Raw genomic sequence first — 20,054 nt, forward strand, 5'->3', positions numbered from 1 at the left:
CCTAGTCAGGCAAAGCTTTCGGCCTCATAAAATCTGGCATCATCCCCTTCATGTTGGACGTGGGTGCGCCTCTATTGCTAGCTTTGAATTCAATACCTCAAGAGCTCTGAGAAGAGCCCGCCAAGATGCGCATTCTTACGATCATCGTCGGCACGGGTATATTTCCTTGGGTATGGACGGCGAGTCTACAAGTGGTCAGAATTGGCCAACAATGTATGGTACGAGAGTCTGGTCGTGAGACGTCGAGGAACTCAGCTAATAGAGTGACAGACTTCTCCCAGGACAGGTTGGGTCCACTCGCCTGGATTGCCAACTGTACCGAGCTGTTCGACTTCAAAACACAGACGTACAGAGGTCAGCCCGTTCTCACATTCTGGTCAGGCGAAGTATTGAACGGGTATGGCCGTGGATCTTATTACATCCTCAACGAGTCGTACGTTGAGCTCGTGCACTTCCAGGCCAATCGTTTTGGTAGCGACATGGGCGAGATTCACGAATTTACCATCACAAGTGATGACACTGCTCTCATACCGGTTTATCATGCGATACCTTGGAACTTGACAGAGACTGGCGGTATCGAAAACGGCTGGTTGTTCGAGAACATGTTTCAAGAGATTAACGTCGAGACCGGCGAGACCGTCTTTGAATGGAATGCAAGCACTCACATAGGCATCAACGAATCGTACAACTCCCTTCCCGAAGACGTCGGTCGAGCTCAGAACTCCCCATGCGACTATTTCCACATCAAGTCCATTCAGTAGGACGCGGCCGGTGACCACCTTGTCTCGGCACGAGTAATGGACTGTATTTACAAGATCTCTGGCGAGGACGGACACATTATCTGGCGCTTGGGCGGCAAACGGTCCAATTTTGAGATCGACGACGACGCTGTTTTCGCCTTCCAGCACGACGCGCGCTGGGTAGACTCCAAGAACCCGGTCCAAATCGCACTTTTCGACAATGGCCCTATGGAAGATATTGCTTACTCCCGCGATCTCCTCCTAGACGTCAACTCGGACACCAAAAAATTCACCAATGCCGCAAAGACTTTTGCGACCTTCGAAGGAAGCATGCAAGTCCTGAAGCTGTCGGACGGAAATATGAACTACCTCGTCGGGTACGGAAGCCAGCCCTATTTCGCGGAGCTCAACGCTCAGGGTGAAATTCTGTTAGACGTTCAGTTCGGTAAAACGAATGCTGTGAACTGTTACCGCGCATACAAGCCTCCATGGCTAAAAAAACCTTTTACCAAGCCAGATGTCTATTGGGATAAGAATGCGAACAAAGCAATATTTTTCCTGGAACGGACAGACGGAGTGCGAAAGCTGGGTCGTGTACACGGCGAACTCGTCGGACTCCTCGACTTGGACAACTGTCACGACCGCACGCCGGACGGGATTTGAAGCAACGATCGATTTGGATGGTGTCCAGCTCGATGCTTATGTACGTGGAAAGGCTGTTAACGGCTCGGGCACAGCCCTAGGCTGGGCGCAGGCCAGCAATGGAGAGCAGCTTTTTGATGCGCGGGAGAACGTTCAACAGAACGGGTCAGTTGTGTCCATAACAGCAAGCAGAACTACACCGCTTAGCAGCGCGACGTGTTCAGCTGCAACTGGCTCGTCAACAGGGGTGGCGGCAAGAGCGACACAAGGTAGCATGGAGAGCCTATATACGGCGGCTGCCGTTGTTGCAGGTGGCCTAGCCTTTGTATGATGTAAGCAGTAGTGCGATGATCAGGCAATGAAGTCTTTGGCATCGCGGAGGAAGACGTTAGAATCATGTATTCGTGTTAGTAGTGGAGTCTGCACTTGACGTGCCGGAGCAAGCCTCCGCGATTCTAATACGCTGGTGAAATATAGCAATACCGAAATGTCCCCAGTGTCAGATGGGCGTCAGAGTGTATCTAGTAGAGCCTACTGCCGATAAGAAGACCAGGAAGGCGCGAAGGAGCACCGTTGGGGATCGTGTGTACCCTGGTGGCCATCAGGGCTAATGCTTTTGTGCACCGTCGCACTTTCGACGCTACAACAAGACAGTTCCATCCATCCACCTATCACTCCCAACACCGCGACTCGCTCAAGCCTGTTTCTTGCGTGCCCGCACATGAGGAGACAGAGACCGGCCGTTCCGTCCCGTGTCTGAATCCTATGGCATCATTCGCTCCTCGGAAAGAGCGAATATTTACCCCACCATGTCCATCACCATATTGATGTCGCACCGATTCGATCCTCGCAGGTCCACCGGCCTGACGATAGATTGCGCCGGACTGAATGCAATGGCGAGCACAATTTGTCACACTTTGGTGAGCACAGATCGAGGCTGCGGTTGATGCCCGACTTCTCGCAAATTCGTACGAGCACCCGCAGTGTGCTATGGCGTAGCACGGCATAAGTACTCGCCATTGCAGTTATGGTGTTGAGTTTGGCCGAAGCTATCGCGCACCATCGCCAAACAGGAGAACTTCCGTGCATCTGGAGCAATCTGTGGCGCAGTCGCCCATGACAATCAGCGTTGCAGGGTTCACAGACACAATCTTCCAATTGCGGGGTTTGATGCGGTACAGGACACTTTGGGACAGGATCATAGTCCTGCTTTGGCTTGCCGCGTTGGAGTGACGCTATAAGAAGGGGACGTTCTTCGATGGATCAGGACATCAACGCAGCACCAGTCATACTACCAGTCCATTATTGACAGCTTTCAACAACACTAGGGGCGTCCAAGATCAGATATTTACCTCGAGATGTCTTACAATAACGACCGTGACAACTCATATGGAGAGGAACGCAGCTCTGGCTACGGCAACCGTGACCGCAACAACGAGTACTCGTCTGACCGCAACGACGACTCCAACTCCAACAAGCAGTCCGGCGGTTATGGAGACGACAATGAGTCTTACTCCAACAAGAATTCAAGCTACGGCAATAACGACAGCACATTCTCAGGCGGCGTAGGCCGCAGCAATGATGATGAATTTGCCAACAGCCGACAGACTACCGGTAGGAAAGAGTCCGGCTTCGGCGTTGACAACAGCGACACCCTGGACTCCAGCGACAGCACCAAGAACAAGAGCTTCGGAGACCAGTCCGGTGCCTACGGTTCCAAGAACAACCGCTACGGAGATGACAATGAGAAGTCGTACAGTTCAGACAAGGTCAACAAGTTTGGCAACAACAATGATGACTCGTATGGCTCCAGCAAGAAATCGAGCAGCTACAACGAAAACGAGGATTCATACGGTTCGAAGAAGTCTGGCTACGGCAACGACTCCAACGAAGATTCCTATGGATCAAAGAAGTCCAGTGGCTACGGCAACACTGACGAGAACGATACCTACGGATCCAAGAAGTCCAGTGGATATGGCAACAGCAATGATGATGACGACAGCTACGGCGCCAAGAAGTCGAACTACGGCAACACCGATGACAACGATACCTACGGCTCCAAGAAGTCAAGCTCCGGAAGCAACGACAACGAAGACTCCTATGGTTCAAAGAAGTCTGGCTACGGCGATAGCTCCAACGAGACTTCGTACGGATCCTCCAACAAGTCAGGCTACGGCAATGACAACGAGGATTCGTACGGCTCGAAGAAATCGAGCTATGGTAATGATAAGGACGACTCGTACGGATCCAGCAGGAATGATCGCGAGGAGACTAGCTCGAGGCGCGACAACGACTACTAGAAGGAGACTCGGCTGCCAAACCTCTTTACAGTCAATGATAATTTGCCCCCTCAAGCTGCAGGACCAATCAAGACAACTCGATGACGTTTTGCTAGTTGTCACCCTGAAGTGCCCTGTCGACTGCCTTTCCAATCTTATCTAGTTATAACAAAACACTCAGCGTGTGAGTTGAATGTACTCAAGTGCTTTAACTTTGGGCATGACCGAAGTTCCAAACCGACGGACAAGCCACGTCCTGGATTATTGTTACCCACCACGATTCCATCTGCTGAAACTACTATTGCAAACACTTGCCATGCCTTCCGCGCCACAATTCTCGTCCGCAGACCCTAAAGTTTCGCCCTCACCTTCTTAGCACCTTGCATCGCACCCTCTGGCTCCGGCCCGGCAACATAGAATAGAAGATACGGTCAACTCCCCTCCTTCTCGCTCCGAAACACTCACCTTTTCAATCCACTCATTTGCTGAACTTCGTGCCCGGCCACCCAAGCGTTTCCTCCAGCGGCGGCGTTAGTGACGAAATCGCGCGCCGGATGTACTGGTTCGTTTCCCTGCTGATGATCATCATGTTTATGAGGTACTTCACGTCCGCGATCTCTGCACCTGGGGTCGAGGACACGGCGCGGTTCCACACGGCCCACGAGATATCGCTCGCGGAGCGCAGATGCGGCAGCTCCGCGACCTCAGGTCTGTGGCGCCAGAGCTCACGCGCAGCCTTGGGCGAGGATTTTCGGTTCAGTGCGAAGAGAGCGCCTGCTGCCGCGTCGACGCCGATGATGTATTCGGTGCCGGTTGCACGGTAGGTGGCGCCGCAGACAGAGTGGAGTTGGTCGCTCTTCTCGGGCAGAGTGCCATCTTCGTTCTTCATGGTTGCAGGGCCGCTGTAATGCTCGACCTGGAAGCATTCGTATGGGCCCCCGGTGCTCTTGGAATAGGTGTCCATGCTCAGGTCTGCGAAGGTTTTGGAGAGCATGCGGCCTGAGGCGCTGGCCATGTTGGATTCCCGGTCGTGGAGTTTCTGCATCGCGGGGGTGTTGTCGTTGTAGCCCCAATTCTGTAAGTTCTCGACGAGAGAGCCGTCGAATGGAGACTCGGCTGTGGGGGTTGAGAAGCCGCAGAGGGCTGCTGCGGCGCTGTCGCTGGATTTCATCCCGGTCAGGAGCTTTGCGCCACGGTTGATGGACTCTTGCCATAGGTCAGCTGCGAGGGTAATGATGCTGGGCGAGTTAAATGGATTTGTTTGGATGCGGCAGCGTGGAGGGCTTCATCTTGAGTGGCACTGACGTTCTGACGAGACGAGTCTGGCAAAACACGGGCATCTGTCAGAGCTGAGAACAACTGTAGCAGCGAAGAGATGTTTCATCTTGATGGTCGTGTGAGGTGAGTAGATGCTTTGACAGCGTTGATATGGATGTCTTGGTATGTGCGAGCGACCAGAACGTGTCCCAGCGGCAGGGAGGGTGAGTGAATACAGGATCCGTGAGTGAATACAGGATTCGTGAGTGAATACAGGAATCGTGAGTGAATACAGGAATCGTGAGTGAATACAGGAATCGTGAGTGAATACAGGATTCGTGAGTGAATACAGGATCCGTGAGTGAATACAGGATCCGTGAGTGAATACAGGATTCGTGCGGACTGAGCTGGACTCGTCCGTCAAGCCATCACGAGTATGATGACTGCCAATGCGACAGGTGAAACTGGACAACAGCCATACCCTCACAGCAGCATATCAGCATCCGATTCTCCAGCCAGCAGTCTAAAGGCAAGCATCCCGAACCTGGACGTGCTTATGTGTACGATATCAAGCGAAGCCCTTGCGCCTGTAGATGGCGTTGCAGTCGCAGCCTGCGCTCCACCTGTTACAGCCCCAGATCTCGTCGTCGCCATGGTTCCAGCTGCGGACGTGCTTTTACTTGGCCAGGCACCCGTGGTAGCAGCACTGTCGTCAGTGCTCTCGATATACTACGGGACACAAAGCTCTCGCCGTTTAGCTGAAATAGCGAGTGAGCGACCGATCGTGTACAGCTGATCGAGTAGTATCTGTCAGAATCTATGAGCTGCGTGGAGTCTGATAAGCCTTCATGTTATGCGACACCGAATGACCACAGGGCAGCTGTCAAAGCGCAGACAATGTGAGCGTGCAAAACGTCGATTGACTTTCAAAAAAAAAGTAGGGGTACAGTATGTACAGTCAGCCGCCTGGTATCTCAAGCTAGCGCAATTCGTTTTCTTCCGTCTTGATTCTCTACCTGTCGACTTCTCCGAAGACCTGGATGGAGTTAGAATCGCTCCCAATGGGTTCAAGTTCGAAAAAGTAAAATGATCACGTACCAGATCCATAGTTCCAATAATGGCGACCGCGTCGGCCAACAGATGCCCTCTGGAGATCTGGTCCATGCAGGCCAAGTGTGCGAAACCGGGCGCCCTGATCTTGCACCTGTATGGCCTCTCGCTGCCGTCCGAGACAAGGAAGACACCCATCTCGCCCTTGGGTGCCTCGATGGCGCTGTATGTCTCGCCAGGTGGTACCGTGTAGCCCTTGCTGAAGAGCAAGAAGTGGTGGATGAGGGCCTCCATGTTCTCCTTCATGGCGGCACGGGGAGGGGGTGCGATCTTGTAGTCCTCGACCTTGATGGGGCCGGCGGGCATGTCGTTCAAGCACTGGTGGATGATGCGGAGCGACTGGCGGAACTCCTCCATGCGGCAGAGGTAGCGGTCGTAGCAGTCGCCATTGACACCGACGGGGACGTCGAAGTCGACCCTGTCGTATGCGTCGTATGGCTGCGACTTGCGGATGTCCCAGGGGACACCGGACCCTCGGAGCATGACACCGGAGAAGGAGTAGTTGATGGCATCGGCGGCAGAGACGATGCCAACACCCTTGGTGCGGCCAATCCAGATGCGGTTGTCGGTCAGCATCTCCTCCGTCTCGTCGATGCGGTCACCAAACTGAGTGGCCCACTGGTAGATGTCGTCGAGCAGGCCAATGGGCAGATCCTGCGACACGCCGCCGGGGCGGACGTAGGCGGCGTGCAGACGGGCGCCAGAGACACGCTCGTAGAATTCCTGGGCGTGTTAGCTTCTGCAGTTCGGCGCTCACAGCTCAACGGCATACCATGAGCTTCTCGCGCTCCTCGAAGCCCCACAGGAACGGCGTCAGCGCACCAACGTCCATGGCATGGGACAGGACGGACATGAGATGGTTCAGGATGCGGGTGATCTCGCCGAACAGCGTGCGGATGTACTTGGCACGGATGGGGATGTCAATGTTCAGCAGCTTCTCCACGGCGAGGGAGAAGCACTGCTCGTTGGTCATCATGGAGACGTAGTCGAGGCGGTCAAAGTACGGCAGGGCCTGCAGATAGGTGCGGTACTCGATGAGCTTCTCGGTGCCGCGGTGCAGCAGGCCCACGTGGGGGTCGGCGCGCACAATCTCCTCGCCGTTGAGCTCCAGGATCAGACGCAGCACGCCGTGGGCGGCGGGGTGCTGGGGCCCAAAGTTGACCGTGTAGTGGCGGATCTTGCGGGCGCTGTGGACGTCGCTGTCCTCGGCCTCGGCCTCCAGCGCGGCCAGCTCGTCGGCGTCCTCGGGCTCAATGGGGCGACTAAAGTCCTCGGTGGTGGGCACCATGCGCGTGCGCTGGCTGCCGTCGACCTCGGCATAGCGGCGGGCGAGCGTCGTCGACAGCGGGCGCGCAGTCGGCCGTGTCGGGCGGGCAGGGAGCTGGCCGCGCAGCTGCGGGCGGGCGGCGTTCAGGCACACTCGCTTCGCGGCGTGGCCGGCCAGACGCGCGATGGTTGCAGGCATGATGGGGGAGGCTCGCTGTCGTGCCCGGGGGAAGCCTCAATGGGCGAGTGGAGTCGAGATTGAGGGCGTGGCGGTGGTGAAGCCCGTCCAAAATCAATGGACATGTCATGGACTTGAGGTGCGGCGCGATTGGCCGGTGCGTCGGCGCTTGGCTTTCGCTCGCCGCCGATAGATCGAATTATGCACGTCAAACAAAAAAGTTCAGGCTGCCCGCGCCGCGGACCGCGAACGGCGAACTGCAGCAACGACCCCGTCGACCCCGTTGACCATGGCTCTTCCAAACTCTGCCGTGCTGGCTGAGCGCAAGGCACGTCCGCGAGCACGACTGTGCAATTCGATTCCAGAGGGCTGACCGCGTCTGCAGAAGCTCCATGTGGGCGCTGAAATCGTCCAGAACCAGCAGTCGACCGACTTCCCTGGGCACTGGCCCGGCGAGAACCACGACTGGGACCTGGAGTTCTTCAAGGAGGTACTGTCCGCCTGCAACACGTGTGACATGTGGGTCGAAAGCAAAGCTGGGCACTGACAACCCCCAGAACTTCAACGTCCAGTTCCATGCCCGCCCCACGCCCTACGACTCGTCCTTCTCGCTCTCCGGCGTCGACACCTCGGTCGCAAACGGCTTCCGCCGCATCATGCTCTCCGAGCTCCCCACCCTCGCCATCGAAGACGTCTTCATCTACCAGAACACGTCGATCATCCAGGACGAGGTGCTCGCCCACCGCCTGGGCCTGATCCCCCTCTGCGGCGACCCCAAGGGCCTCGACTGGATGAAGTGGTACGTCAAGCCGACCGACGACGACGAGGGCTCTGGCGGCCCCTCGGACTTCAACTGCGCCATCCTCCATCTCGACGCCGAGTGCACCTGGCAGGAGGGCGGACTGCAGCGCGCCGTGGCAGGTGAGACGGACCCGGACAAGCTGTACACTAACCACTCGGTGTACGCCAAGGACCTCGTGTGGGCGCCGCTGGGCAAGCAGTCAGACATGTTCGACGCCGCCCAGCCCATTCGCGCAACAAACCCGGACATTCTGATCGTCAAGATGCGCCCGGGCCAGAGAATCACACTCACCATGCACGCCATGAAGGGCATTGGCCAGGACCACGCAAAGTTCTCGCCCGTCGCGACTGCCAGCTACCGCCTCATGCCGACCATCGACATCTTGAAGCCGATTGTGGGCGCCGACGCGAAGAAGTTCGCGCGCTGCTTCCCCAAGGGCGTCATCCGGCTCGACAAGATCACCGCCGAAGAGGCAGCAGCAGATCCGGAGCTGAGCGGCCACGAGGGCGAGAACAAGGCCGTGGTCGACAAGCCCATGAACGACACCGTGTCGCGCGAGTGCTTACGACACCCAGAGTTCAAGGACAAGGTGAAGCTGGGGCGAGTGCGCGACCACTTCATCTTCCGCGTCGAGAGCACAGGCCAGATTGAGAGCGATGAGCTGTTTCTGGAGAGCGTCAAGGAACTGCGCATCAAGGCCCAGAGGATAAAGCGGGGACTGGATGAGATGATGAAGTAGAGAGAGATATGGCATTGCATTGCATGGCGTTTTAGGTTGACAGGCTGGTAAAAGTCACGATATCACGGGTGCCGCGCCTTTGGATAGATGGATAGATGGATGGATGAATGTATTCTCGACATTTTGAGTACTTTCATGTCCACCTTCACGCATACATGTCCACCTTCACGCATACATGTCCACCTTCACACATCGACCACGAGCTCTGGGTTCTCAATTATTATTTCCAGTGCACTTCAGGCCTCCATTGGACCACGACAAAATATGCCATTGGACCGCGACAAATATGCCATTGGACCACGACAAATACGCCATTGGACCGCGACAAATATGCCATTGGACCACGACAAATATGCCATTGGAACACGACAAATGTGACTGTGTCTTTGGTGCCATGCTACATTACGAATACTAATACAGCTAGTGAAGAAAACAACCCTGAGCACAGATAGTACAAGAAATCACCGTCCTCCCTCTCACCGTCTAAACACGCGGGCCAACCACCCTTACTCGGCAAGCTCAGCAAGCGCCTCATTACACAGTTTCTGCGTACGCGTCGGATCAAACCTCGGCCTGAAGCTCACATTCCTCCTGCTCTCCCTGATCGCCTTCATGGCACTGTCCTCCCCGTCATCACTTAGAGGCCCGCTCTGTCTGGCCGTAGCTTTCGTGGGGCTCCGCCGCGACGGAGGCACCATGAAATGCACTGCTGGCACACTGGCGGTCCTGCTTCTCTGCTCGCGCACGTCCGACACGTGGGACTCGATCAGCCGCACAAAGGACGAGATGTTGGCGGTGACATAGAATTGCTGTGCACTCTGGGGGCGCGAGGGTGACGTGGGCATAGCGTGGGCTCTGGTCTGAGAGACCGTCGACTCTTGGACTGCCGAGTCGTTGCGCTCGTGTCGCGATTCGCGTTTTGGTGAAGGGGTTGCGCTCGTCTGGTACGCGTCTTCATCGCCCAGAGACGTGACGCTGGACGCTGCGCTTCTGTTCGAGTAGATTGAGCCACGCCTCCGTGGGTACGGGGATGGAGGGCTCGTTGTTGAAGAGTTTGGGGACCATGGATCGCACTGGGTTGGTGATTGCAGTGGCGAAAGAGCGAGAATGGCGGCGTTGTAGTGCGATTCTGCTAGGCGAAGCTCCTCCCAGCGATTCTTTAGTGTGGCTTCTCTGGCCAGTGTGTCGTGGGCAAGTGCTGTGTAGAAGCTCAGATGGGCTAGGTGGAGAGGATGTGTCTGTTGGATGTTATTATTGGCTTTGCAGTTTGTTGCTTGCACGCGCTGTCAGGTGGCAGAGGAAGTCTCTTGCGTGCTCTTCATGTATTAGAAATTCGGGATGTCGATCTGAGTCTGCAACTACCCTGCACTTCAAAAGACTCTCGGAAAGATACAAAAGGTCCGCTAGTACAGTTGATTTCAGCTGCTACTCGAGACTTATGTTTGCTCAAGCATGTTCCGTCGATTGCACCTACCTCGTCGTGTTTCTCGCTCAGTAAGAGTTCGCCAAATTTGGCGCATTGTGAGTAGTGCCGACTGGCATACAGGCTCTTCAAAGCTGCCATCTTCTCTTTCAATTCGCTACGCAGTAACTCGGTCATCGTGTTGTGGCGTTGTGTAAAAGTCGTGGAGCAAGTCGTTGTCGTGCCAGCCGAGGAGAGAGTAACGAAGAACAGAGGCTTGAAGAAAATAGCAACCACGAGAGGACAGAGCGTCAAAAAGCTCAGCTTCAACAAATCCGAAGGCTGGAGGCAATGAAGTAATTATCGCAGACTAGCTGCGAGAACAACGCGCTTGTCAATAATAGCGCATGCAAACGATCGCGTCGAACCCCGTGACTGAAGATGATGTCAAAGGTTGCTGCAGGGCTGATGCTAGCAGCTGGTGAACGGGAAGATCGCAGCGAGAAGCAGAAGGAAGAGCCTTGCAGCCTGCGCGCAGAGCTATACATAATGCTCCATGTTATAGCTCGGCATCGTCAGGTTGTCACCGACGAACTGTGCAGGCTGAGAGGGGTGATTGTTTCAATGGCACGTTTCATACTCAAGAACGTCTGCTCTGCTGGGGGGCTACGTCCCAATTGGGCGATTTGGCGTTATCATCATTGGTCACTTTGTAGTTACCTTAGCAGGAGCACGCACCAAGGTTTCCAGCTGAAAAGAACGTTTCAACCGCCCTTATATGGCAGAAAAACGTCTCGAATGCCGTGCTGTTCAGGTCGCGCTCATTGCAACGGGTGGCGACACTGACTCGACTTTGACCATGCGTCGCGGAGGTTCGATGGTCGTCTGAAGAAGCCGCGCATGCAAATCCAAGAGCGCAAGAGGACATGTTTGGAAAAATAGACAAGCAGCAGTCTCGAAAGCAGTCAGAGCAACGGGGGCGTAAGATGACTCTCCGGCAGCACCAAAGAGCGACTGCAGGTCACGAAGTCCTGGAGATTTGGAAGGTCTTCGACATTGATCTGCGAATATCTCGCAACCTGACAGGTCGTCTGGTGGCACAATGATTCTACAGTTGTAGCCAATTCTTCTGGCATCTGATAGGACAAGAACTTCGGTCTTGAGCAACGCAAAAGGCACAATACACGCGTACCGTGGGAATGGGCTTGCAGTTGCTTAGCAGGTGACAAATGAGCTATGAACAGTACTTATTCTACACGGCGCAACCTGAGCCAAATGGTCCGGATATCTAGTTTACCACCATTATCGCGTCTAGCTCTCGGAAGCAGCCGCACCAGTAATAATCTCGACAAGTTCGCCAGTAATGACGGCTTGACGGGTACGGTTGTAGAGGATCTGGAACTTGTTGATCATGTCACCAGCGTTCTTGGAGGCATTGTCCATAGCGTTCTGGCGCGCGGACTGCTCGCAGGCGTGACCCTCAGCAAGTGCCTGTATGCTGTCAGTATATCGTTTGCGCCAATTGACCCAATGTGCGTACCCAGTAGAGCGAGTTGGCAAGAGCGTACTCGCGGAGGTTAGGGAGAGCCTCGTCCTCGATCTCGAAAGCGGAGTAGTTGGCTAGTCACATCAGCATAACGCTCTCAGATATAAGTTCGACCATAGCGTACCAGACTGGGTGATGGCCTCCTGCGAGTAAGCCTCCTGGACGGTAGCCTCGTAAGAACCAGCATTGATGAAGCTGTTGTAGACGATCTGGATGGAGGCGTAGTCGGTGGAGAGGAGCGAGATCTGGTCGGCGATGGCGGAGGCGTCGGCGAAAGTAGGAATGTCCTTCCCGGCACCAGCGAAGCTGAGGACGAAGTTCTTGCCGTTGGAACGGGACAGCTGGGCCTTGCACTTCTCACCAATGACGGCGATGTCGGCGTTGGGAGCGTCGAGGAGCATCTTGCGGACCCTCCTCGACATACCGGAGTGGATACCACCACAGAGACCCTTGTCCGAGGAGCAGACGACGATCAGTGTCTTGTTGCCGTTGTCGACGGGCTTGGTCTCGGCGCTCTCGAAGACAGCGTTGGAGGTCTGACCGTAAGTACGCGAGGTGACCATGGCCTTCTGGGCGCGGGTGAGCTTGGTGGAGGCGACAACTTTCATGGTCTTGGTGATCTTCTCGATGTTGCGAATCGACTTGAGACGGCCCTCGATCTCACGGAGCGTAGCGTAGCCGGCGACATTGGCGGCGATGGGGGCAGGACTGCAGACGCAAACATTCAGTCAGCACTTGATGCAATTGAAGATGCAATGGACGCGGTGGGTGCAGCGCACGGCGGGCGTGCAGAAGCTGCGACTCCGGGGGATGCGTACCGGGCGGCGGCGGCCATGCCAGCCCTCATGGCGGGGCGAGCAGCTCGGGACAGCATCATGGCGAGGAATTGGGATGAGTGGAGATGGCGACGGCCGGGTGGTGGTGGTGAGCTGCTGTCTGTTCGAGCTTCACGGTCGGGCGAATCTGCAAACGCTAGCCGGAGTTGTTGCGGAGCCAGGGCTTTACGGATTGCCCAGCAAATCACGTGGCTGCAGCTCAACGGCGGACCATACGGGACGCTGCGTCACTCAATTCGCTGGTAATACACAATTGACTGAGAAGCTCATCATTCTGTCTGCAAATGCCTGGAAATGACACCTCGTAAACCAGGATCAGACGACGATGGTGTTCTGGCGTGATTAAGTTGACTTCGAAGTTGGCAGGAGCAATAAAGGCAGAATGAGATGGACTGCAGCTGCCTACGCAAAAGTCCATCCTGCAGCCTGGTCTTGTCTTGCTATACTCATTCCCTCAAGATACATTTTCTTAGATTATCTCCCCCAGCGTGTCATGTTCTGAGATGGTAAGGCGGCTCTTGTTACAAAGGTTCCTGCGCGATCATTTTAGTAAAGGCCGAAAAGCCCGTGCGCCGCCTTGAACCCGCTGAAGGGAGGCTTCACATAAACCCAGCATTCCTCTTTCTTCACTCATCTATCGAGTTCTCAGCTCCATTCACCATCGCCTCCTTCACACTCAGACCCATTCTGCGAGGCGGCCGCTTCATACTCGCACTCGCCGCACCACCATCACAGCGCGCCTCTTGCGCCCGTTTACTCGGTTCCGCTAGAGCTTCTGCGTTCGCGCTGAACAAAGCTGCTTCTACCGTTACGTCTACTCGATACCCGCGACACCAACGCGTTCGAATCGGTTACGCCATGTCCTCTTCGGACGATATGCCTCTCGCAAAGGTGCATGATGGAGGTGAGTGCCTGCACACAGCTTGATTTGCCTTACGTCCACGTCACCCACAGCTTTACCTACGCGATGATCTTCAACCTTGCTATCGCCATCTTCTCCACATCCGACTACATCATTTCTGCCGTTGGCGCGTGCCGCTAGGAAACCTTCAACTTCCGAAATCGTGCTAATCACCTTCTCCATTCAGCAATCTCCAACGAAACTATCCCCAAATCCGTCGATAAAGCTATGGACAAACAGCTTCCGGCTAATGGCCATGTCGAACCTGGAATCTCGATACGAATGGGTCCAGTAGACGACATGGATATCGATGCGCCAAACGGTACCGCGAATGGAAAGCGCAAGTCTCGCGGTAGCATTCCTACTGCCAATTACAAAGAACAGAGCGGCTCCGAAGATGGGGACGACAAGCCACTGGTGGGTAAAGATTGGGTTCCCTGACGAATGATGTGCTAACTCTGCCGCAGAGTAAGCGGCGAAGAACATCTCAGCAAGCAAAGCCTGCGCAAGACAACTCCGACTCCGAACTCAGCGACGTACCTCTCAAGGCTCGGACACTTCCCAAGGCATCTGCAGAGCAGATTGGCGCGGACTCCGACTCTGATATGCCGTTGACCGCGAAGCTGGTGAAGAAGAAGGAGGCAATTGAGAAGGCTGCGGCAAAGGAAGCCAAGGCAATTCGCACAAAAGAGAAGGCCGCACCTAAACGTAAAACTAAGGTCGAGAGCGAGTCTGATGACGATATTCCGCTTGCAAAGAAGAAGGCACCAGTGAGGAAAGCCAACGGCATCAAGAAGGCAGAGTCTGATTCTGACGCTCCACTTGCGAAGAAGCCAGCGGCGAGAAAGGCTCAGGCCAAGCCCAAGGCAGCTCCAGCGAAGAAAGGCAAGGCAAAGGTCAAGTCCGAAGAGGAAGAGCAACAAGACCGGGACGCAAACGAAGAAGAGGAGTACCGTTGGTGGGAGGCAGACACAGCGAAGGGTGACGGCACCAAGAAGTGGGACACTCTTGAGCACAACGGTGTCGTTTTCCCACCTGATTACGAACCTCTGCCAAAGAACGTCAAGCTGGTGTATGACGGAGTGCCAGTGTCTCTGCACCCAGATGCTGAGGAAATTGCTGGCTTCTACGGAGGCATGCTCAACTCGACCCACAACATCGAGAACCCAACATTCAACAAAAACTTCTTTGAGGACTTCGTTGCTGTCCTCGACAAGACAGGACACGGTAAAGACAAGGATGGCAAAACAGTCAAGATCAAGAAGTTCGAAAAGTGCGACTTCAAGCCTATCTTCGAACACTTTGATGCCGAGCGTGCGAGGAAGAAGGCCCTTCCAGCTGCGGAGAAGAAAGCACTCAAGGCTGAGAAGGACGAAGCTGAAGAGAAGTACATGTACTGCTTATGGGATGGGCGCAAGCAAAAGGTTGGAAACTTCCGCGTTGAACCGCCGAGTCTATTCCGTGGGCGTGGCGAGCATCCGAAGACCGGCCGTGTCAAGAAGCGCGTGGCGCCTGAGCAGATCACCATCAATATTGGCGAGGATGCGCCCGTGCCCGAGCCACCGGCAGGCCACAGATGGAAGGAAGTCAAGCACGATCACGAAGGTACATGGCTGGCCATGTGGCAGGAGAACATCAACGGTGCATACAAGTACGTTATGCTGGCTGCCAACTCCGATATCAAGGGTCAGAGTGATTTCAAGAAGTTCGAGAAGGCCCGCGAACTGAAGAAGCACATCGATCATATCCGAGCGGATTATAGGAAAGAGCTCAAGTCTGAGAAGATGGTTGACCGCCAACGTGCGACTGCCATCTACTTGATTGATCAGTTCGCACTCCGTGCGGGTAACGAGAAGGGCGAAGACGAGGCGGACACAGTCGGCTGCTGTTCGCTGAAGTTCCAACACGTCACCTTGAAGCCTCCGAATACGGTCATCTTCGATTTCCTTGGTAAAGACAGTATTCGTTTCTACGACGAAGTAGAAGTCGATACACAAGTGTTCAAGAACTTGAAGATCTTCAAGAAAGAACCAAAGACTAGCGGCGACGACATCTTCGACAGACTGACGACTTCGGCCCTGAACAAGCACTTGACAAGCTACATGCCGGGTCTCACTGCGAAGGTCTTCCGTACTTACAACGCTTCGTACACCATGGCTCGGCTGCTGAAAGAGATGGAGGCCACAGGTACCATTCAAGAGAAGGTCAAGGCATATAATGATGCCAACCGTGAGGTTGCCATCCTGTGTAACCACAAGCGTACCGTCGCTGCTGGACACGCTGGTTCCATCGAAAAGATGCAAGAGAGAGTACGTCGCGCAGCACACCAAGTTTTTTTTAAATGTCACTAATAAAGCACAGATCAATGGTCTTCGATACCAGCTGTGGCGGACAAAGATGATGATGATCAACGTTGACCCAAAGATCAAAAAGAAGAAGGGTGCCGAGTACTTCGAGCGCCCTGAGGACCTTGACAACGACTGGGTGAGGGCTCATCAAGAGTCTGAAGTGGAAGCTGAACGCCAGAAGATCACAAAGAAGTTCGAAAAGGATAACGAAAAGATGGCAGCAGAAGGTGAGAAGGAGATGAAGCCTAAAGAGCTCGAGTCCCGTCTTGAGAAGGCCGATGACCTAGCGGCCAAGTACAAGAAAGAGAACAAGACTGGCAAGGTCGAGGCTGAAGGCAAGGGACCAACGATCGAAAAGCTGGAGGGTGCTGTCGACAAGTTAAACCAGCGCATCGAGAACATGAAGATCCAGATGGAGGACAAGGAGGGTAACAAGGAGGTTGCCCTGGGCACATCCAAGATCGTAAGCACATCCCACTATCTACCTGATTGTTCACCGCTAAGCATGAACAGAACTACATTGATCCCCGCCTTACCGTGGTCTTCTCCAAGAAGTTCGACGTGCCTATCGAGCGCTTCTTCTCGAAGACGCTTCGTGAGAAGTTCGACTGGGCAATCAAGTCTGTCGATGAAGACTGGGAGTTCTAGAGACAGGGTCCGAGAGTACCGCCGACGACGCCCTCGGTCACTCAACTGTGGGGGCGGTCAGACTACTCGCCGTACGTCTTCGGACATCTTTATAGGGCTGCGCTAGGAGTATGGGAAGCACGGTGGCTTTGTACAACCTCGATATGGATTTTCGGCGACAGCCTGCTTTGCATTGCTTTTACCAGCGTGAAGGTGTCCTCGATTCACAACGCAGACTTACTGCGCACCTTATCTTCATGATAGGGTTTGATTTGCAATGCGTTCAAATGCTGCAGCATGTTCAACGGCCTTGCATCCCGCTTGTGACGAATTCCTCGCTCGTGCATGGTGCAGCGGGTCGATCAGCATTACGTGCAGCATGGCGGCATGGCGGCATGCACGGGCGTGCTTTCAACCACATCTCCATCTGGACACCACGATCGTCGGGTGAAGCTATCTGTGGAGTATCGATTTCTAAGTGATCGCCGACCAAGCTCTACGTACAAGAAGCAATCTGGCTTGCTGACCTGGTCTGAGCGTGTATGCACCTGTCCCACAAATAAATTTCAGACACTGTTTGGTGATGGAAGGCTTCTGGAAATGACGACTAGAGACATGTCTGGCATGCTGCCTCATATCAGGGCAGCGCTCAAGTGCAGCACAGATCGCAGATCCGCCGTAACACGTGGCACAACGAGCTCGTGACCAGGTACATGAAGCAACTGATCCCTAGCCCCAAGTCATGTTTGAGAAGCAGCAAACTTTGACGGCCACGACTCATGCCTCGGCGTCCTGAAAGGAAACTTCCGGTCAGCTTCTTGTACAGCTTCCGGCGCCCCGCAAGTGTCGTGCGATTGTATTTTTCCAGATCGCATTTGGGTCTTGCTCCTTGCTTCATCGGAGATTGTTTGCGCTGCTGCAGGTGTAGTGGTCAGGGCAGAAGTTTTGCAGGGTCGGTGCTTGATGCGGAAGCTGAAACCTGGACCAGAACCAAAGGGCTTGATTGATCTGACATCTCGCAGTGCAACCGTGCCAGACAGCAACGCAGGAATGCTTGCTCTGTGATTGGTGTATGTGGGGACAAGATGATCGACTCATTCAGCATCGCTTGAAAGCGTGTCGTCAGTTGCCATGTCTCTCGATGTGGCAGAAATTGCCCGTGGGCCCCGCTCCCATCGGGCACACTGCACCAGTTGCACCTGTCATACGACGGACTTGCCACCGAAGTTCAGGGAAGGTTCAGAGCTACGGCGCGCTCCCGTCCGGTTCCAATGTTCATCACCCGCGTCTGGTTCTGTGCAGACGGCGTTGCTGGAAGATTGGACGGCACTGCGCGTGCCGTGCTGCTGTGCAACAGTCGGAGGAGGTCGCCTGCAAAGAACCATGCTGTACCTGCAGGGGAAGGCTGTCAAGGCTGCCAGACATGTGATGCAGGTGGTAAGCCACTCCAGGCCCGCACCTCAAGAAGCAACGCTGGAACACTGTCGCGGCGCGAGCACGAGCTCCGCCGTTTGCGGCGGGCGTGTCTTCCTTCCCGATCGAAGCTGTGCCTGCAATTTTCCTCCGACAGCGTTGCCGTGGGCGGGCTTTAAATATTGGCTTTGGGCTCCCACTACTCCAGCGGTCTGCACACCAATGAATCGCGCTCGTCAACTGGTAGTTGTATGATAACTGCGCCGAGGCCGTCATTCTACCTCTCTTGGACTGCTTGTTCGCAGACTTCTCGGTCAAATTTGCAAAAGCTGCCTGTGGCTTCTTCTGTGCTTCCAGAAAAGACCTGACAGTTCTCAAGCACCTGGTTCCTATTCCTGCAGTCACGGCGCGGCCTGAGTCCTAAGCGCGGCGATCAATCACCAGCGCTCAACTCCCGCACACGCCAATATCTAAGAACGAGCACTTGCGCTGGCAGCAGAGTACACACAGAGTGTGCGCCCGCAGACATGTCGACTGATGGGAAGCCCGCGGTCCTGATAATCGGCGGCCTGGGTACGTCACCCGCCTCGGCCTCCCCCGCGGCAACATGAGGTCCCTTGGTCTAACAGTGATCGCAGGCTACATCGGACGGAACCTCGCCAAGTACGTCCACGACAACAGCCTCGCCTCGGAAATCCGCCTCGTCGATAAGCACCTGCCGGAGCTGGCATGGCTTGCGCCCGAGTTCAAGGAAGCGTGTTCACGAGAGCACTTCATGCAGGCCGATGCCTCGCAAGAACGTGCGTGCCCCTCCACCGCAGAGAAGGGGATATGGACTGATGCGCTCAACAGGCTCCCTCCAGCGCATCTTTGACCGCCAAGGCGGCAAGGAATTCGATTTCGTGTTCAACTGCGGCGGCGAGACGCGTTTCTCACAAGACGACAAGGTCTACGAACTCCGCTCCCACGCCCTCTCCATAGCCGTCGGCCGCGAAGCCGCAAAGCGCAAGGTGCAGTGCTTCCAGGAGCTCAGCACAGGCATGGTCTATAAGCCTGAGTCGACGCCACGCAAAGAGACGGACAAGCTGAAGCCGTGGAATAACCAGGCGAAGTGGAAGCTCAAGGCTGAGGAGGACCTGGCCAAGGTCGATGGGCTGAACCTTATGATAATGAGAATTGCGCACGTATACGGTCCCTACACAGGCAAGTTCCTCAGCACCGCGCTGTGTATGGCGAGGGTGTACCAGAGCAAGGGCAAGGAGATGCGGTGGTTGTGGAAAGATGATTTGAGGACGAACACAGTGCACATCGACGACGTGACGCGAGCGCTATGGACAGGCGCCGAGTGGTATGTCAAGCAGGGCAAGAAGACACCGCCGCCGATTTACAACATTGTGGACCACGGAAACACTTGTAGGATACCAGACATTTGGGTCGTGGACACGAGCTGACATGCAGCAGCACAAGGAGCAGTCGCCAAGATCATGCACGACGTCTTCAGCATCGAGACCGGCTTCCACGGCACACTGATCTCGGCATTTGCGCGACTTAACATGGACCATGTAGTCGACGAAGTCAACGACGAGACGCTGGACCCGTGGGCAGAGTTGCAGAATACAGCGGGCATCAGCCAGTCAACGCCTCTTAGCCCGTTTATGGAGAAGGAGTTGTTGAAGGACACAGACCTCAGCATGGACGGCAGTGCATTCGAGAAGGACACAGGATTCAAGTATGCCATTCCAACTGCCCTGAGGAGATGTCTACTAACGAACTGCAGGTACACACACGAGAAGCTCACAAAAGAAGGCGTCGAAGATGTAATTGAGAGCTACAAGAGACAAGGCTGGTGGCCATAATCGACAGCGTCTACCGCGTCACTCATCTATTGCAACGTTTGATACCCAACTCATCCAACATCACGACGCTTTCACGACCGATTCTCGCATGACCTTCCTGACCTCATACACC

General features: G+C 55.0%; 10 protein-coding genes across 10 annotated transcripts; 6 read left to right on the forward strand and 4 right to left on the reverse strand.

The window, feature by feature from the left end:
• Positions 1-172: 172 nt before the first annotated feature.
• On the forward strand, positions 173-1,713 carry M421DRAFT_98419 (uncharacterized protein; the record flags this gene model as incomplete). Its single annotated transcript, XM_033598610.1, has 4 exons — positions 173-218; positions 271-704; positions 762-1,259; positions 1,312-1,713. The coding sequence occupies 4 exons, from the start codon at positions 173-175 to the stop codon at positions 1,711-1,713; spliced, it is 1,380 nt and encodes a 459-aa protein (XP_033452507.1).
• A 1,027-nt stretch (positions 1,714-2,740) lies between these two features.
• On the forward strand, positions 2,741-3,682 carry M421DRAFT_1910 (uncharacterized protein; the record flags this gene model as incomplete). The annotated part of the gene is made up of 1 exon (XM_033587990.1): positions 2,741-3,682. One exon carries the CDS (start codon positions 2,741-2,743, stop codon positions 3,680-3,682), a length of 942 nt encoding a protein of 313 aa, XP_033452508.1.
• Positions 3,683-3,981: 299 nt separating this feature from the next.
• On the reverse strand, positions 3,982-5,116 carry M421DRAFT_287779 (uncharacterized protein). The gene has a single exon (XM_033588996.1). The coding sequence runs from the start codon at positions 4,830-4,832 to the stop codon at positions 4,140-4,142; it is 693 nt and encodes a 230-aa protein (XP_033452509.1). The 5' UTR covers positions 4,833-5,116; the 3' UTR covers positions 3,982-4,139.
• A 625-nt stretch (positions 5,117-5,741) lies between these two features.
• On the reverse strand, positions 5,742-7,580 carry M421DRAFT_416983 (NADH dehydrogenase I, D subunit). The gene is made up of 3 exons (XM_033591280.1): positions 6,801-7,580; positions 6,017-6,751; positions 5,742-5,954 (listed from the first exon to the last, which is right to left on the reverse strand). Exons 1-3 carry the CDS (start codon positions 7,491-7,493, stop codon positions 5,931-5,933), a joined length of 1,452 nt encoding a protein of 483 aa, XP_033452510.1. The 5' UTR covers positions 7,494-7,580; the 3' UTR covers positions 5,742-5,930.
• Positions 7,581-7,697: 117 nt separating this feature from the next.
• Positions 7,698-9,202, forward strand: M421DRAFT_416984 (DNA-directed RNA polymerases I and III subunit RPAC1). Its single transcript, XM_033591281.1, has 3 exons — positions 7,698-7,800; positions 7,858-7,962; positions 8,030-9,202. The coding sequence occupies exons 1-3, from the start codon at positions 7,762-7,764 to the stop codon at positions 9,011-9,013; spliced, it is 1,128 nt and encodes a 375-aa protein (XP_033452511.1). The 5' UTR covers positions 7,698-7,761; the 3' UTR covers positions 9,014-9,202.
• A 198-nt stretch (positions 9,203-9,400) lies between these two features.
• M421DRAFT_416986 (uncharacterized protein) lies at positions 9,401-11,014 on the reverse strand. The gene is made up of 2 exons (XM_033591282.1): positions 10,488-11,014; positions 9,401-10,251 (listed from the first exon to the last, which is right to left on the reverse strand). Exons 1-2 carry the CDS (start codon positions 10,611-10,613, stop codon positions 9,520-9,522), a joined length of 858 nt encoding a protein of 285 aa, XP_033452512.1. The 5' UTR covers positions 10,614-11,014; the 3' UTR covers positions 9,401-9,519.
• A 316-nt stretch (positions 11,015-11,330) lies between these two features.
• M421DRAFT_416989 (ATP synthase F1 gamma) lies at positions 11,331-12,819 on the reverse strand. Its single transcript, XM_033591283.1, has 4 exons — positions 12,780-12,819; positions 12,086-12,669; positions 11,956-12,035; positions 11,331-11,906 (listed from the first exon to the last, which is right to left on the reverse strand). Exons 1-4 carry the CDS (start codon positions 12,794-12,796, stop codon positions 11,727-11,729), a joined length of 861 nt encoding a protein of 286 aa, XP_033452513.1. The 5' UTR covers positions 12,797-12,819; the 3' UTR covers positions 11,331-11,726.
• An 836-nt stretch (positions 12,820-13,655) lies between these two features.
• M421DRAFT_98432 (uncharacterized protein) lies at positions 13,656-16,694 on the forward strand (the record flags this gene model as incomplete). Its single annotated transcript, XM_033598613.1, has 5 exons — positions 13,656-13,701; positions 13,886-14,115; positions 14,166-16,007; positions 16,060-16,509; positions 16,560-16,694. 5 exons carry the CDS (start codon positions 13,656-13,658, stop codon positions 16,692-16,694), a joined length of 2,703 nt encoding a protein of 900 aa, XP_033452514.1.
• Positions 16,695-17,556: 862 nt separating this feature from the next.
• M421DRAFT_288021 (uncharacterized protein) lies at positions 17,557-18,607 on the forward strand. Its single transcript, XM_033588998.1, has 2 exons — positions 17,557-17,625; positions 17,696-18,607. Exon 2 carries the CDS (start codon positions 17,805-17,807, stop codon positions 18,339-18,341), a length of 537 nt encoding a protein of 178 aa, XP_033452515.1. The 5' UTR covers positions 17,557-17,625; positions 17,696-17,804; the 3' UTR covers positions 18,342-18,607.
• A 6-nt stretch (positions 18,608-18,613) lies between these two features.
• On the forward strand, positions 18,614-19,942 carry M421DRAFT_54168 (NAD dependent epimerase/dehydratase family protein; the record flags this gene model as incomplete). The annotated part of the gene is made up of 5 exons (XM_033595189.1): positions 18,614-18,659; positions 18,725-18,886; positions 18,939-19,499; positions 19,548-19,815; positions 19,864-19,942. The coding sequence occupies 5 exons, from the start codon at positions 18,614-18,616 to the stop codon at positions 19,940-19,942; spliced, it is 1,116 nt and encodes a 371-aa protein (XP_033452516.1).
• Positions 19,943-20,054: the final 112 nt, after the last annotated feature.

The sequence above is a fragment of the Didymella exigua genome (assembly GCF_010094145.1).
Source record: "Didymella exigua CBS 183.55 unplaced genomic scaffold M421scaffold_4, whole genome shotgun sequence".
In the NCBI taxonomy this organism is placed as follows: domain Eukaryota; kingdom Fungi; phylum Ascomycota; class Dothideomycetes; order Pleosporales; family Didymellaceae; genus Didymella; species Didymella exigua.

Excerpts from the sequence above, each read along its gene's own strand:
- M421DRAFT_288021 (XM_033588998.1), top strand. The coding sequence starts at position 17,805 with ATGTCTCTCGATGTGGCAGAAATTGCCCGTGGGCCCCGCTCCCATCGG.
- M421DRAFT_416986 (XM_033591282.1), bottom strand. The coding sequence starts at position 10,613 with ATGACCGAGTTACTGCGTAGCGAATTGAAAGAGAAGATGGCAGCTTTG. Across the intron at positions 10,252-10,487 it reads TGAGCGAGAAACACGACGAG|ACACATCCTCTCCACCTAGC; the intron begins GTAGGTGCAATC and ends AACATCCAACAG.
- M421DRAFT_416984 (XM_033591281.1), top strand. The coding sequence starts at position 7,762 with ATGGCTCTTCCAAACTCTGCCGTGCTGGCTGAGCGCAAG. Across the intron at positions 7,801-7,857 it reads CCGTGCTGGCTGAGCGCAAG|AAGCTCCATGTGGGCGCTGA; the intron begins GCACGTCCGCGA and ends CCGCGTCTGCAG. Across the intron at positions 7,963-8,029 it reads ACCTGGAGTTCTTCAAGGAG|AACTTCAACGTCCAGTTCCA; the intron begins GTACTGTCCGCC and ends GACAACCCCCAG.
- M421DRAFT_287779 (XM_033588996.1), bottom strand. The coding sequence starts at position 4,832 with ATGAAATCCAGCGACAGCGCCGCAGCAGCCCTCTGCGGCTTCTCAACC.
- M421DRAFT_416989 (XM_033591283.1), bottom strand. Across the intron at positions 12,036-12,085 it reads GGAGGCCATCACCCAGTCTG|CCAACTACTCCGCTTTCGAG; the intron begins GTACGCTATGGT and ends TGATGTGACTAG. Across the intron at positions 11,907-11,955 it reads TTGCCAACTCGCTCTACTGG|GCACTTGCTGAGGGTCACGC; the intron begins GTACGCACATTG and ends GACAGCATACAG.
- M421DRAFT_416983 (XM_033591280.1), bottom strand. The coding sequence starts at position 7,493 with ATGCCTGCAACCATCGCGCGTCTGGCCGGCCACGCCGCGAAGCGAGTG. Across the intron at positions 6,752-6,800 it reads AGGAGCGCGAGAAGCTCATG|GAATTCTACGAGCGTGTCTC; the intron begins GTATGCCGTTGA and ends TAACACGCCCAG. Across the intron at positions 5,955-6,016 it reads TTATTGGAACTATGGATCTG|GTCTTCGGAGAAGTCGACAG; the intron begins GTACGTGATCAT and ends AACTCCATCCAG.